This window comes from Nansenia antarctica, assembly GCF_963989245.1.
Source record: "Nansenia antarctica genome assembly, chromosome: 10".
In the NCBI taxonomy this organism is placed as follows: domain Eukaryota; kingdom Metazoa; phylum Chordata; class Actinopteri; order Argentiniformes; family Microstomatidae; genus Nansenia; species Nansenia antarctica.
The window spans coordinates 10346992-10364407 of NC_137680.1; the positions used below are offsets into that span (position 1 = coordinate 10346992).

A 17416-nucleotide genomic window follows, 5' to 3' on the forward strand; every position below is an offset into this window, starting at 1 on the left:
TGGTTTGTCATCTTTTTCTTCTTCTTTATTTTTTCTTATTTTTTTGTGGCTCATCCTCCAAGTGATGCATTGCCTATATTGATTTACTCTGAAAGATGACATAAAGTTTAACATTTTGTTTTGGGATCCCTTTGGGAATTATCAAATGATTGGCTTGTTGCAAGAGAGATCAAATAGGAATAAAAAAATGTAAAAAGGTGTTTATTTGAGAATGGAATGTGTTTGATTCATTAGATTTATCTTGGGTCATTACTAAAGCTAGATGTGATGTCCTCATGTCACAGAACCATACCTATCCACTAGTAATTACTTTTTGGTTAAGCGTCGACCATGAAACCGCGGACATATCCTGCATGTCATCCCTTCTCTCTCTCTCACCCATCCTTCCTGTCATAATCTCTACTGTCTCTATCAATGAAAATAATAATATGAGTGCGACTGCCCCACTCAGAAAAAAATGCTTTAAAGTTTTTTTTTTTTTGCTTTTTCAAGTGCAATAAAAAAGGGATGATCTCATGTTTTGTTTTCACATCAATTATTTTACATGTTTTCCTTTCAGAGAAAGGGATTGTTGTTTTGGTGTAATGGTGTGGGGAATGTTTTCTTAGCACACTTTGGGCCTGTTAATACGAATCAATCATCGCTTTAACCCCATAGCCTATTTGAGTATTGTTGCTGACCATCTGCATCCCTTCATGGCCACAATATACCTATCTTCTAATGGCTACTGAATCCAATAGAACACCTTTGGGATGTGGTAGAATAGGAGATTCATAGCTTGAAAGTGCACCTGAAAAATCAGGAATTGCGTGATGCAATCATGGACCAGAATCTCAAAAGAATGTTTCCAACATCTTGTGGAATCAATGCCACAAATTGAAGCTGTTTTGTGGGGAAAGGGAGGCCCTACCCAATATTAGATTAGGTGTTGTTTTGTATTAGATTAGATTCAATGTCAGTCAGTGTACCTTATGTTGGGGGGGGGGGGCGTTGTTCATCAGAGTGACAGTGGAACAAGCTGTTCTGGAGCCTGCTGGTATATTACAGTTATGACTCAATGCTGGGATGTTGGGAGAAAGTGTTGCTTAAACTACATAACTTTGGGAAATGTACCCCACTGAACATGACCGACAAGTCTCTCATTCTAGTTCTAGACATGTTGGAACTTACCTTGAGGGGGGTAGCTAATTAGTAGTAATGCTACTGTAACAACCTGCTATTTTCAAGGCCAGCTTTTATCCACCTGAGCGCAGGCTAGACGGTAATTTCATCAATAACAGCCGACACAAATTTCCAATATGCCTGCGTTTTGGCCTTGCATCCGTTTTGCGCCGGCTGAAAATGTAGTCCATACAGTAGGCCTACACTAACACACTTACACACAAACGCATGCACGCACGCACCCGCCACCCGTTGTGACTTAATCTAATCTACATTGATAACATGGGCCCTTGCGTTGCATGCTAGCGGTGTTTACGAGGACGTCTCACCTGTAGGCTGAAACAAAACTGGTTTTCAACATAATATTTATCTAATAGACATCTGCTAAGGAGGCCTTGCATCATTATGAGAGCTTTTAGGGATCTTAAATGTTGTCTTTCACACAACTTTCAATGTACCAGGAGGTTGAAAAAGTACTGTTCATTCATTAAATACAAATATTTAGCGGTCCTGTTTTCTCTCACAGGAACTCACGGATCAAATGAGGGCTTTCGTAGAGGAATACGAAAAGAATGCAGATGGGAAGATTGGGATTGTTGAGGTGGGTATACACAGAGTCACGATGTCATTGAACCAAGGATTTATCATAATTGTTGCCCACTCCTTGACAATGTCTTCCATTTCATTCAACTGTACTTTCAACTGTCCTACTTAAATGCATAATTTTAATTGCTTGTCTACAACCCCCCAATTGTCAATCAGATTATCCCCAGAGTTCAATTGTGCTTCCTAATTGGACTAGAGACAAGACCTCTGTAAAACATACTATCTGTCAAATACTTGATTTGAGGTGTGCTTGATTTAGCTTAGAGTTTGCACTTTTCACATTATCCCATTGATGTTATTGTACCTATGATATCAAGCACAGTGCAAGAATGTGATAGTATTTGACACCGCATGAGACTAAAGCATGTAGAATGGGGAAGCTGTGGCTCAGGAGGTAGAGCCGGTGTCTAATGATCGCAAGGTCGGCTGCTTGGCAGTTCGAACCCCGGCTGGCCATGTGTCAAGGTGTACCTTGAGCAAGGCACTGAACCCCTAATTGCTCCAGGGTCGCCATCTATGGCAGACCGGTTGCCGAAAGCATAAAATACCACATTACAATTGACTGACAAGTTGTTTGCATGGCAATAAAACAATGATTAATATTAGATAATATCATGAGTGACCTAAAGTTAGGTAGCCCTCTCATCCTCAGGGGCTTGTAGTATCTTATTGTTTTTACATTGAATGGTACAGTAGTGTTCTAGAAAAAGTTTTTGTGCCTCAAACTAGAAAAATTACTTAATATTAAAATTCAAATTATTAATATTTTCAGTAGATCTGTATTTCAGAAAACAATAATGCTGTTTCAATTGCGTTTCCCCAGATAGCAGTGGAGGTTCTAGAACAATTTTACTGGGGGGGGGCCTGGCTGGGGCCAAGTGTTTTGTCAGAGGGGCACATTCAACCCGGGACAAAAAGGACAAAGACAGTGTTCAAGCTTTCAAAATGTTTTGTTAAATTAATGCCGCAGTAACAGTAACAGTAACAGTAACAGTATTCCAGTTACAGCTAGCTACTTGTTTCAGTATGAGTTACAATTGTATTGTTTGTGCCGCTCAGACCTGGCATGCATTGCAAACCCCACCTCTCTGTAGGTTGCTTTCCTCTAGTTGTTGATTCTGGATTGTGAGTCAAATACCGTCTTTGTGCCATTAGGAGGGCTGCAATGTCTGCAGGCGTAACAATGCGCAGAGTCAGACAGTTTAGAATACTCCAGCAAGGAGTGAATGTTGTACCAGGCCGCCTTGAAGCTACTTCTCCTGTCCCCCATCAAGGTCCTTGGAAACAATTTCAGGTTTGGTTGCATCGGTGGGTCTTCTTCACATTTGCTGATATCTGTGGAGAAAGACAAACCAATTCTTTAGCATTCACATATACTATAGCAATCAAGAAACAGCAATGGGATATCTGTAGGCTACTGATAGATCAATGACATGGAGAATTTGATTAATTTCAATCATAAGACTACACTACAGACCAGGGGCCTCATTTATAGAAAAGTACTTGAACGTCATCTTTGACTTTCACGTAAGTACATTTTTCTAAACGGACGTATTATTTATAAAACGGGCTGCGCTTGTTTAAAATTGCGTACGTGCTTCCTTCTATAAATACCAACGCAGGTAAAATGAACGCAGGTGAATGAGGTTTGTATTAACACCCTGTGATAGCGGCTCAATTATAGCGGCTGAATTAAGCCAAGTGCTATAATATAGGGTAGGCGTTCGTCTGGAAGCGGGAGAGGGCAGAGAAGGGTGGCTTCTCGGTAAGTTGCATTTGTAACGTTTGATCATAACAACTAACCAGGCAAATGCTTACGTATACTCAGTACTCAAGTTGTAAAAGAAAATCAGGGGAGGTGGTGGATTTTATCATATAAGGACAATTTTAGCATCCCCTCAGCGTCAGTAACTTAAAAATGTCATCGCATGTGTGCGTGCCCCCTCGCACCTTGAAATCGCAGTAATACCACGTTCATTGATAAAATGACATGGTATGGAAAGGGGGGATGGCAGTTTTAGAAGGGGGATGATTTTGACTGTTTTTATTTCAGGCAGGATGCCATCCCCCCTCATCCCACCTCAACTCGAGCGCTGTTTATACTGTAATAATATAATGGTGTTATTCTTATCAGGTGACATTGAAAACATGGCTGCGAACTCCCTTTGCGAACTCCCAGACACCGGAGAAAATCCAGTATAATTTACCGTGTGGCCGGGCAAGGTCCGTTGTGGAACTCACTATGTATGTCACTAGGCATGTTGAAGGGGAGATAGGCAGCTGCGGGGGGATATAAAGAAAGACTGAAATACAATCATAAATATCAGTTCCCTTTAAATCTTGAATTAAACTCATTTTCTCGGCTGAACATTGTTAATTTTATTACGAGCCACTTGCATGAATTACAGTATAGGCAGTGCGGCTCACATGCCTGTAATAACTCCGCATAACCAGTAGGTAATGTGCGTACGCAAGGTCAATACCCGACGTAGAGCTACGATCGTTTCCACGGTCAAATTGACTCACGTTGAAATTGTATAAATCACTACGTTGACGTGGTTTTCTATGTACGACACGGGTAAGATCAAATTTGATCCAAAGTACTTTCTATAAATGAGGCCCCAGGACCTTTTAATTGCCATACACAGCAGTTGCATGCAAACACACATGTGAGAAGTGAGACCACACAACACACACAGACACATGCAGTAAGCGGTCACCACGGTGGCAATTGTCCTCTGCCTTTATAACCCATCTAGGCTGTCCTTCCTACATGGACACACCATATAAACTATAATTAGACTGCTTTAGAAGCAGGCAAATGTTTTTTAAACATCACAAACCTGATGGTCCAGTGCTTGTGGATGCACATGTATCCTCTGTCTGTGTCTCACACTCTGCTTGTATGTCACCCTCCTTCTGTGCTCTCACTTTGAGCTCCAGCTGGATCAACACCTGGATCATCTGGCTGTCTCAATGTCGGCCTCTTCATTGTCGTTTTTCTTTTTGCGACAGAAATAGCGCATAATGTCATTTTTTAACTATAGACAAAACACAATGGAGAGGAATACACAACACTTCAGCAACCCAGAATACAAATAATGTTATATTATGTATACTGTTGATGGCTTGCTTGGAATCATTTGTGTTGTGGTAGCCTTTGCGCTTACATTTCACAACTATAACATTATAACTTTAGCTCGCAAAACCGATGGAAACTAGTAATGTATAGCTAGCTAGCTAGGCTAACAACATCTGGCTGGCTGCTATTAAGTGAACTAACGTTACCGGAAGTCTTACCTTGTAACAATTACACAAATAAAATAGTTTTGCTCACCTTTAATACTTCGTGGTAACTGATTCTTGATTCTTTGATTCTTGCTCCTGTCTCTCGTCAGGTGGTTGATAGGATTTTTCGAATCGCACCCGCATTTGTTCCACCTTTCGCGTCAGTGCCATATCATTGCAAGAAATCTATAATTTTTAGAATGTAGTAGAATCTTCGTTCGTAGGGGGGGCCACAGGGGGGTCCACGCTCAGTGTTACAGGGGCACTGGCCCCTGTTGGCCCCTCCCCAAAACCGCCAATGCCCAGAAGGACAGGTATGCTGTTTGAAAACTAATTTTAGGCGTCTGGGTGATCCAATGCCCTGGGGTCTCATCGCATCTACATAGCAGCTGTCCTGAGAAGAAGTGGCAAAGGTTACAGAGGGTCTCAAAGTAGATTACAATGCATTTCTCAGCAGCCTAGCCAGCTGGGTTTGCCCACCAGATCACAAAACGTAGTCAATCTTTGTCACTGGAGAATGAAAGAGTGTTTAACACTAGAAGAGCCGTGAGGGGTCACGGTGACCCCTGTGAGTAAAAAAACATTCTAGCACTTAGCAGATGTACATTCTAAAAAGGGGGTCAATTTGACCCCCAAGGCGGCTCTACTAGTCGGTAAAATAGGTACGTCTGTTGTAGTGTTAAGCAATGTAATACAGAATACAGAGGCTATTTTGCCTGAGGCATAATTAGTCTTTTTTGGCCGAAAAACTGCATGTTGAAATTAGTAGGTTATTTAGAGAAGATAGTGACAGCCCAGCCATTATGGCTGATAACATAACAAGGACTGAAAGAATTTGTAATGTCATAGACTAATATAAGGGGTTTTGACTCAGTCAGTCTAGTAGCTAGATATGCGTTTGCAATAGCCAACTCTTTCATTGTTCCCAAACACATGGGTTGTCCCTGACAGCAGATAATATATAACAAAGCAGTTGGTTTCCTATCTGTCTATTAAAATTCTACATATTGTACATGTATGCTCATGTGTTTTGTTTGTACAGAGCTGTTGCCCATTGATAAGCCATTGCTCTGGCTGTGTGTGTCATTTCTCTGCATGATACATATACGTTTTGGATTCATATCATAACAAATGCTGTGTGTCTAGTCTACTTGATTTTCAAATAATGATATGAGATGTTTCAATACCTTTGTTCTTACCTGTATATTTCCTGTTTATAGGCTACTGTACCCAGATCTTGCAAAAGAGACTAGTAAACACTGTTAATGTTTTCCATGTTTATCGGGAGTTTGTGACTTTTCTTTTCTGCACCACAGCTAGTACAAATATTGCCCACAGAGGAGAACTTCCTGTTATTCTTCCGGCAACAGCTGAAGTCTTGTGCAGAATTTATGCTGGTATTCTTCTTTAATGCCTGTATCTGAGATCTAAATGTATCCGATGTATTCAAGCAGCAAACCAATGTCTGATATTATCAACCGATTTAAGTAATTTTCTGTAATTGTTAATTTAGTACAAAGTGAATTTTAATGCTACTGTAACAGCCTAATGTCCTTTTACCTTGCTTTCTAAGTACAGGATCAGTTGATTTACTAATGTATTTAAACTAGCACTGTATTTTATGTTCTTACCATGACACAAACCCCTCCTCTATTATTAGCCCTGATTTATCAAACTGTATGACCATGTGTACACTCAGAAAGAGTATTTTCTCTACTCTTTATTGATACAAGACCTATTTCTTTCATCGTTTCATCTCAGGCTTGGAGAAGTTATGATGCCGACCATAGTGGCTACATCGAAGCAGAGGAACTGAAGGTGAGCAAAGCATGCTGGTTGTCTTGTAATGAACATGTTACTGTCCTGTCTGTTTTAGTAATATAAGGCTAATAGTAGGCTCACAGGGAGCTCCAGGAGGTCAACTTCAAACTTCAAATCACTTTTTTATGTCTAGTCTGTAAATCAGTTTGGTATTTGAAATCTTTGTCAGAATGCCAAGGGGATTTGGAAGCTTTCTTCAACCCTACATCAACATGTCATCGATATAGACACTTGGCTATAACCTTCCCTAGAGTCGTCTAAAGAAAGTCTGAGAATTATTGAGCTTGAAATGTCATACACTGGGAGTGATACGAAAAGAGGATCAGAATTCCTGGCATATCTTGGAAGGCCTTGGGGTCAGGGGTTAATTTGAGAGTTCTGTCAGCTCAGGGTGTATTTCACGCCGGGTCTGTCCTGCTCAAAGTCATCATGTATTGCTTCTTTCAAATGAAGATGGAGTTAGGATGAAAGGCCATTTCTTAACAAGTCACATTGTAATGCCAACGCATGCACATGTATTTGCATTTACACGAAAACCCACAACAGGTGCACACAGGCATCCGGATAAATGCATATGCAAAACAGGCAAACTCAACCACATACAAATACATAATTCAAATAGTCATAAGGATTTGCAAACGCTCCAAAAATTATGGGGACAGCACTCATACACTCAACATATCTAATACTGAGTTCATTCAGCATGCACATTGTGATCTGCTATAGACTTGCCTACTCAAACCTCTAGAGGTAACAGAATATAGATGTAGACCTAATAGAACTTCAATTAATTGTTAAAACACGTATCATTTCTGACACGTATCATTTCTAACATTTCTGCTGTTAGTGAGCAGCTGTCAGGTTTCCCCTCAGTGGTTTGATAAAAATGAAAGTCTGTCGCCACCAACGCCCCTTACTACATAGCAAAAGAGGGAGAATGTTGCACCGTTAGGCTAATCTGTGATGCAGTACACTAGCATGTGTGTCTGCATCACTTTGTTGTATGCTGTATTGTATGCGTACAATATGGTAAATGATCCTGATATTGATCAGTTTGGGAGGGTAAATGCATCGTATTCTTGGTTGCTGTATTACTCAGCATTGACCGACCTTGATGCTTATCGAGTCAGGATTTCAGCCAAGGTTTTGTGTATCTCACATAGCATAACGTGGCTTCCTACCTTACCTTCATCCGAACTAATCTACTGAACGTAATCTGGTGGATGGCTGGTGGAATTTGGTGGATTCACCAGTGTAGCACCTTGATATCAGTGCAGGAAAGGAGATTTAAGGAGAGCCAATTTAAAAAACGTTAATATCAACAGACAATGACTAGATGATTTTTGCAATTCCAACATATGTAAATCACTCCCATAATTGTGTAATCATTTTCTGTATTTGCTTTATTTCAGAGCTTTTTGAAAGATCTGCTTCAGAAAGCGAAGAAACCATATGATGAGAAGAAGTTAGATGAGTATACTCTTGCCACAGTAAGAATCTGATCTTTTATCCCTGAAGCAGCCAGACTTGGGTTGAAATAGTATTACAATGTTTTCAAATATTTGTAGCATTTGCCTGTGCCTACCTTGGGTGGGGTTTGCAATTTTGAAACTATTCCATTGACTCCATTATGCCAGGCATACTCAATCAAGCACAGCAAACCATATGAACCCAGGTCTGTGTAATCAATAAGTCATACCACCAACATTGATAACAGTGTTGCTAAGCCATTGTAATACCTATGTAACCTATGTAACAGCAACACAGACAACATATCAAAAGAAAAGGGACAAAATAATACATTCTGTTGGGTTATTTTGACACCGTACCATTCAAAGGTTTGGACACACCTCATTCAATGGTTTTCTTTATTTTGTATTATTTTCTACATTGTAGATTAATACTGGAGTCATCAAAACTATGAAAGAACACATATGGAATTATGTAGTAAACAAACATTGTGGTTTGTTTAACACTTTTTTGTTCACTACATAATTCCATGTGTTCTTTCCTCGTTTTGATGTCTTCAGTATTATTCTACAATGTAGAAAAAACATTGAATGAGGTGTGTCCTAAGGTGTGTCCTAACTTTTGACTGGTACAATATTTACATACAGTATGTACCTCCAGGCAGTATATGTATAATGTGCTGATGCAGATGCAAATGTGTTGTGCTTTTGTGTGTTTCAGCTCAAAATATTCGACTCAAACCACGATGGGAAGTTGTGCTTGGCAGAAATGGCAAGGTCTGTTATGAGATTATGTCTTGTATGAATGATGTATCTTCATATATTTGGCTATAAATGGTTGACCTAAATAGGACAATTCCTTTGGTTTGTTTTTCAAAATAGGCTGCTACCGGATGAAGAGAACTTTCTACTCAAGTTTCAGGTTGGTGGTTACTCCGAGAGTAAATCCGAGAGAGATTCAGGAGAATCTGATTGACTGTGACTCAACATTCTCTCTCTCTCTCTCTCTCTCTCTCTCTCTCTCTCTCTCTCTCTCTCTCTCTCTCTCTCTCTCTCTCTCTCTCTCTCTCTCTCTCTCTCTCTCTCTCTCTCTCTCTCTCTCTCTCTCTCTCTCTCTCTCTCTCTCTCTCTCTCTCTCTCTCTCTCTCTCTCTCTCTCTCTCTCTCTCTCTCTCTCTCTCTCTCTCTCTCTCTCTCTCTCTCTCTCTCTCTCTCTCTCTCTCTCTCTCTCTCTCTCTCTCTCTCTCTCTCTCTACAGGGGGTGAAGATGGCCAGGAAAGAGTTCAACAAGATATTCGAATTATATGATCAGGTATGTTCTGAAAATGACAAATGACCCTCTATGAGGCCATTTTGAATCTTATATAATGCACATGCAGACTTAAGATGGGGGGTGAGGTGGACAGCCCTTCAGTATCAGAGGGTGATTGCTGCTCTCCGGGGACCTACTCCATACCTCCTTCTCACTCTGTCTCTCGTTCTCTCTGGTTGTCACTCTCTCTGGCACTCTCCTTCCCTCCCCTCTCTGTATCTGTCTGCCAAGAGCTATTTGTATGCACAGTAGATATATTGTTTGGATGTCCCCCCTGTCCCCATCTCTCTCTTTCTCTCTCTCTCACTCTCTCTCAACCTACCTCCCCCCACTTTTTTTCTCTCTCTCTCTCTTCCTCTGTCTTCTTTTATCTTCCATACTCCCCCTCTCCTTCACTCTATTTCTCCCCCCCACCTTACTGTTTTCCTCCTTCCCTCCCTCTCTTTCTCCTCTTCCTCCCTTCCCCTCTGCCCCCCACCCCCTCCAATGTATGACTTTGTCCCTGGACTGGGTCGTACCATTCCTAGTCTCCAATGGCAGTTCCTGTGATACGTATTGATTGGCGGGTTCATGTTGTGCAGGCAGGCAGCAGTTCTGGGGCTAGCTGATATGTGAACACCCAGACAGGTAATTGGGGGTGAATATGGCAGCGCATTCATTGGGAGGGTTGTGGAGCATTACAGGAGGATCCATCTGACTGGCTGGCTGTTGATCCCAATTTTTGCATTTGGTTTGGCTTGATACCATAGACACAGACACAGATGCAGAATTCAGCAGGGCTGGTTGAGTTTTGGTTTTGTTTCCTTATGTTCCAGACAGGTAAATCTTCTTATGTGAGGAATGTTTTTCGGAGAAAATATGGAGTTATCAGACGCTGTTCTAGCTAAACAAGGGGTGTTGTCTATCCACACTAGTATACCACTTAGAATGCGTGTGCAAATACCTTGGTCCTGAAGAGCCCAATCAAGACACCACTTATGAGCATATAATCACTGACCAATTAGTACTGCAGCCCAGATTTCTCCACCCTTTTCCTGAAGTGTACTCTTTCACTTGTGTACTTTCACACATGGATTCACAGTGCCCTGTGTAAGTAATGGGACTGTTAAGCATTTTTTTTATTCTTTGGGCTTTACACTTCAAAGGTTTGGATTTGAAATTAAACAATTAGTATAAGGATAAAGTAGAGATTCTCATCTTTTATGGTATTTGTGTACATATTGGTTTCACCATTCAGATATTACACTTTGTATGCTTAGTCCTGATTTTTCAGGGTACCCAAAAGTAATGGGACAGGTTTATTAAATGTCCAAAATAAGCACTTGTGTTTGGTCGACAATCCTTTGCATCCAATAACTGCCTGAAGTCTGCAACCCATTGACCCCACCAGACACTGAGTATCTTCTCTGGTGATGCTCTGCCAGGCCTGTAATGAGGCGATCTTCAGTTGTTTTTGGTTTTGAGGCATTTCTGCCCAAAATGTTATCATTAGGAAATTAAATGCATGTTCAATTGGATTTCTTTCCACTTTTTGGCCCTGAAAAACTTGTGGCCTCCGAAATAACGAGTTGTTATGGTTGTTATGGCCCATGTTTTGGGTCATCCAATTAATTTGGAAGCATTCGCTTGCACTCGAGCAGACAAGATGTTTCTGTACACTTCAGAATACATTCGGCTGCTGCCGTGAGCAGTAACATGCCAAACTGCACCTTGTTTCATAGGTGGCATGATGCTGTAAATCTTGCACAGATCCTTTTTTCTCCAAACCCTCCTCTTGCAATCACTCTGGTATCACATCATAAAAATCATATCTGTCCACAAAACCCTGCAGGCTTTTTAGGTACTTTTTAGCTCATTGTAGCCTGACCATCTTTTATTTCTGTGGGACAGCTGTTTTTTTTTTTTTCTTAATTATGATGAGCATTCTTCAGTCATCCACTGTGTAGATCCTTGGCCTACCAGCCTGTTTGCATTTTTCTTTTGTCTTTTTAATGATATTCTAAACAGTTTCTTTTGGCAAGCCTATGTTTTTGGCTATGTTTCTAAAATCTGATTTATCAGCCTAACAATGACTTCCTTGACTTGACACGTCTTTGGTCCTCATGTTGACAGACACCAATAGCAAACTCCAGAGGCAAACGCAAAGCCTAAAATCAAGTAGACATTGACAGCTCTCTTATGCCTGCACAAATTATGTCCCATTACTTTTGGGTACCCTAAAAGGGGGCTATGCATAAAACGTGGTGTAATTTCTGAATGGTGAAACCAATATGTACACAAATACCATCAAATAAAAGCTGACAATATCTATTTGTGACTGGTGAAAGGGGTAACAAGTCAGCAACCAATCAAAATGTTCTGACTTTTATTTTGAAACACGGAAATACATTTCACTCGCTAGTCAAGCCAAAATATTGCAATGCAATGGATTCGGTGAGTAATCCCCACTGCTACCTAGTATCTATGTTTACATCTGCTAGCTGCAGCTGTGTTAGTTGACTAGCGATGTGTCATTGATTTTCAACAACACTGAAATGTATTTAAATTTTTCTAAATAAAAGTCAGAACATTAAATCAGCTGCCAACTTGTTATCAGACCGTGTCACATTTTAACCTCATAGCAATGGTTTGATCAAATCCAAGCTTGTCGAGTGTAGAGCCAAAAAAGAAGAAAATAATGCTTCACTGTCCTATTACTTAGGCAGGGCACCATATATGCAAAATAGATTGGTGTGAGAGCCCATGGCTAGACCATCCTAGAGCTTTACATGTTGCATGACAAGTGCACATTTTAGGGGAAGGGTGAAGAAATGGGATGCAGCATAAACATGCAGCAACTACCCACAAGCAAACCACAAACCAACTGGATTACAAAGCCATTACTCAGAGCAATTCTGAGTATTGAGTGCACTAGTCTGGAAACATAACTATGGTAGGGGACAAAAGCTTTGGATCTTAAAGGCCCAATCCATAGTTGCTGCAAGGTGAACAGCCACCCACCCCCCTTGAGTTGTGAAAGGAAAACATTGCATCTTGATTAAAAAGGGCAGGCCTAATTTCCAACAAAATCGTAGCAAATTTGTTTTCTCCAATATCACTACACCACTGACCACTCCATTCAGTCATACTGCATGTGATGTTTTTATCTCCCCTCCCCTGTGGAAGACTTCTCCTCTCCTTGGTTAAAGTTAAATGTTTTGTATTTATTGTTATGCAACCTTCCCAGTTTTGGAAGGTATGCGCACTTTGAACTGAGGTAAGCACAGACTAAGCACAGTCTCTGTGTCTTCCAAACTTAGGTGAAAGTTGAATGTGTCCAATCCATAAAGATACTAATTTTGTACGATTAGTTTGCACACCCCTAGTAGCTACTGGGGAAAAACATGTTTTGTTTTTGTTTGAATTGAAAAATGTGTATGGGTGGAATATTCTCAAGACACACCCTGGCCATAACAAGGCTTAGGTGCGATGTAGTCAAAAACAGATTTTCCAGTGTTTTATATGGTATTTGCACTCTATGAGGTTGAAGTAACTGTAAAATTGTGAAGTATGCGTATCATCTCTAAATATGACAGCAGTTTGAAACATTTAGTTCTAATTTGTTTTCCTTGGGTGGGGTACCCCACATTGCATCACCCAGAGATCTGATTTGAATACACCAATGACAACCAAGTACAACTCAATCAAGTACTACTCAATCAAATGAACCAATATAATTTGTTTAGGTTTTACATCCCTCCCAGTTTAGCCAGCACTGGAAGTGCACAATGACAGCTCCAGGCAGGTACAGATAACTGGCCATTTACAATGTTGTGCTAACTAAAGCTATTGCCAAAGTACCAACAATGTAGTTGCATCCAACTGGAAACAGAAATGTTGCATGAATCCAGAGAAGAGACATTGTAGACTGCTAAACAATTGGTAAGCATTGAACTTGCAAAAAGATCAATCAAGTATATCAATGAAACGACTCACAAGATGAACTGTCAATCAAAAATGCACAATCTCAGCCACACAGACTGTGTGGACAGAGTGTGGACTTCAATGACAGGTGGAGGCAAGGAGAAAATAATGATAATTATTATTTATTTATTCTTATATTTATTCTCTTACAAAGAAACACACACAGTGCCTTTTTGGATACCCTGGGATGTTTTCAAATGAAATTAGAATGCTTACCTGGGCCATTTAAGTAGTAGTTAAATTGTGCTGAAAACCCAGCTGCAAAGCCACAAGAGGCAGTTGTCGAACAAATTTGACACAGTCTAGTGAAATGAGCAACCAGAAGGCAAAGTTCAGTTTTCTGTTTTTTACATGTGCTTAAACTACAGATTGTAAGCTTTCAAATGACGTGTCATACATTGAAATCGGAAACAAATTGAAGACAACATGAGTATTTGAAAGTTGTTAACCCTGAAATCACAATCCTGAGAAAAAGCCCTGCAAAGATTTTGTTCTTTTTCACACCTTCACACAGCCAGGTAATGGGCGGTAACAATAGCTGGTTAACCCCATCCCCAACCACTCCCCCTGAGTCTAGATTGTCAGCTGTCAGCTGTCAATATCTGTCAGTGTTAGTCAGTGGGTCAGATAGGCTTTTCAAAGAGAAGTTTACAGTACATAGCTAGCTATTGCTAACATTATCACCTAGCAATGTTATTACCGTAGCTAATTAGCCAGCTTATTATTATGGAGGCATTAAGGTAGTTGTAACTGTTATTCTTTTAATGATCCAAACAAATCATCAATCAGAATCAGAATAACTAAGAGTACATTTGCTGATGTCTTGTGCTGGAAATAGTTTGCAATCAATCTGCTGTGTGTGAGCTAACAAATGATTTGCATAAATAACTTTGCGGCTGTGGTGGGGAGTGAGCCTGGATTGCCATGAGAGATAAAGTACTACTTTAGCTACAAAGCTTACTGGAAAGTCGCCTTTGAAGAGGTATCTAGAGGTAAGGTTGATTGGGACTAGGTATAATTATTTGTGTGTAAAGACTCAATTAAACCAGAGGCAAGTAAACATACAACTATTAGTGGCCCAAAAAAAGCTTTTCACATTTATGAATAGAACAGATGAGCAGAGCATAGACAGGCCACTCAAATATACACATCTGCTCATTAAACGTATTATTGTTTTGTTTATTTGCTTGTTTTGTTTGTTTATTGCGATGAGTGTCCTCTGAGCAGCAGCATAGCATTGTGTTGACGCCGCATGCCAAACCGATGATAAACGCCTCCCTCTCTTTTCCCACCGTGAACCACAAAGGCACACTAATATCGCTAGCGGCTGGCACGCGTAGATGAAAGGAAACGGCCACTAAACGGTGTGACATTGTGCTTCCTGTGTGTTTGTGCCGATATGGTCACGGCTGTTTACCTTCTTGTTGGTGGTTTCTCTCACTCTCTCTTTTTCTTTTTTTTCACTCTCTCTCTCTCTCTCTCTCCCTCTCACCCTCTCTCCCTCTTTGCTCTCCTTCTCTCAGGATGAGAACGGATACATGGATGAGAATGAACTGGATGCCCTCCTCAAAGACTTGTGTGAGAAGAACAAGAAGGTGAGTCCTCGTGTACAGTGGCCAAACTATCCAGTGGAGGTCTTCAGGCTTGAGAAACAGAAGAGATCCGCCCTAGTCCGTTGTCTGTAGCAATTTGAAGACCTTGAAACAAACTCATAAGAGTGTTCACTGGTCTGATGTCCTGGTTCTCCTTAACTCTCTCCCTCTCTCTCTAACACTCACACAAACATACACATCTCTCACATCTCTCTGATAGTCAACCACTGACAGACCTCAAGGACTTATTCCCAATCCCAATACACCCCTTGTCCCTACAATTTAGCCCTCCCCCTCCGTTTTGCACATTCACATGTAGGGGTAGAGTGTCCCGATTCTTGTTGGGATAGAGGGATAGGGCGAAGTGGTTGGGCTACATGGCCCTCCAAATTGAGTTTCAAAAACAAGTGTTATGAGAAATCTGCCAGAATGCCTTGTGAATCATTGGTAAGAAACAAGCAACAAAAGAAAAACACACATTTTACAAGAATTTACAATTATGATAACCATCATATTATCTTAGTTTAATGTTGCTTCAATGTATTATAGATCTTTTCTCTATAACAAGCAAAACATGCCACTAGTATGCTGATGTCTCTAGCTAACTACCTAACATTACAACATTGTTTTAAGGCTGATTTGTGCATGACAGTCCCGCATTTTGACATAATTTCCATGTCACATTTATTATTAAGTTGTGAACGAATCGCGAGCGTCCATGGTTTTCTATGATACTACTGATGACGTATCAGGGTCTTGGCGGATTGTCACATTTCATAGGGGATTTCAACCGCTCCCCCTTGTACCTCCGTTCCAAGGGCAAGTCAAAAAGTGAGGAGCACTCGAGGAGGGGTAGGGGTAAAAATAAGAAATGGGATTGGGCCTAAGTCCATGATACTAAGGCAGAACAGCTGACTTTTAAAAATAGTTTGCCAAACGTCGATATGTGACATACTGTATGTCACTCATATGTACCCAATACTTTGTACACGTCAGATCTTAATGAGTTAAGCTTTAGGTTAGCAGAGACCATCTCTCAAAGCCAGGGGTATTAAAGGGTTGGGTTTTGAAATGTAAAAGCAGACTTCAAAGTCAAGGGGACGTAAAAGAAGAGTTGGATGTTGTGTGTCTATGTCTTTATCTCTAACAGGTGTTGGAGGTCAGCAAAATCCCCACATATAAGACAGCCATCATGGCGCTATCGGACGGGGGCAAGCTGTACAGGACGGAGCTAGCACTTGTGCTCTGTGCTGACGACATTTAAGACCCCCCCCCCCCCCAAACGACCCTCCTCCTCCCATAACCAACCTCCCTTCTCTTCTCCACTTAACCACACCCCCTCCATCACCCGCCTTACTTCCTCTCACTCGTGAAGTGTGTAAAGATACTGTAGCTTGGACGTAGGATGTATTTTAGTTTTTCTTTTCGAAAACAAATCTGTAAATTTGCCAGCGTGTGTACGTAGGTAGGGTACATTATCAGAGACATAGGGTGGCACATACTTTTCAAACCTGTTGTTTCTATACTGTTTGTAAATGTACAGATTTTGTAACAATGAGATTGATACCACAATCAAAAGTCCTATATGACATACTCTACGATTACAAAACCAAGACCTTTGCTCTCTCATTGGCTGAAAGAGTGTGGGGGTGTCCCTTTCTGACCAATCACAAAAGTGTTTACGGTCTTATCAAATAATAAACTGTATCTACACAAACCAGTTCAACTACTAGCATCAATGAGCACTATATCATGAGAACATTGCTCTAATAGTCAAAGCAATAATATCTTAATAGAATGTTTCTGGAATGTGGTGCATGGAAACAATATGAAGAACATGGCGGACAAGGAGTTCCGTGATATATGAGAATTTCAAGCTACATATCCTTTTAGCAGTGCATGTTAATGGCTGAAGGCCCTTCCTTGGTATTGAGGATGAGGAATGACAAACACATACAGTATCTCTGAGTTGTCTAGCCTAACCCACCTTGACCCCTGACCCCCTGTCACGATGGTGCCAGTCTCTGATGTGATACATGGAACTTTTTTTGCACTGTAAACAACGCCATGCCCTACCATGCTGGGCACCAGAAACACTGTGTAAGATGTAATAAAAAACTACCTAAAAACCAAATTGTCTGTCTTTGTCTGTTGCTCCTTCACCAGTATAGATAACATTTATAACACACTGAACAAAGGCACACC

General features: G+C 40.7%; 1 protein-coding gene across 1 annotated transcript in view; it reads left to right on the top strand.

Moving 5' to 3' along the window:
- The window catches only part of calb1 (calbindin 1), a gene marked incomplete at both ends in the record, with an annotated part of 18833 nt that extends 2358 nt beyond the window's left edge, over positions 1 to 16475 (top strand). Inside the window, 9 exons of the mRNA XM_080540325.1 lie at positions 1688 to 1762; positions 6372 to 6452; positions 6817 to 6873; positions 8289 to 8366; positions 9067 to 9122; positions 9228 to 9267; positions 9603 to 9656; positions 15143 to 15214; positions 16362 to 16475. Of these exons, the coding sequence (XP_080396451.1) occupies positions 1688 to 1762; positions 6372 to 6452; positions 6817 to 6873; positions 8289 to 8366; positions 9067 to 9122; positions 9228 to 9267; positions 9603 to 9656; positions 15143 to 15214; positions 16362 to 16475 (627 nt within the window). The remainder of the gene's footprint in view (positions 1 to 1687; positions 1763 to 6371; positions 6453 to 6816; positions 6874 to 8288; positions 8367 to 9066; positions 9123 to 9227; positions 9268 to 9602; positions 9657 to 15142; positions 15215 to 16361) is intronic.
- Between the last annotated feature and the right edge of the window lie 941 nt (positions 16476 to 17416).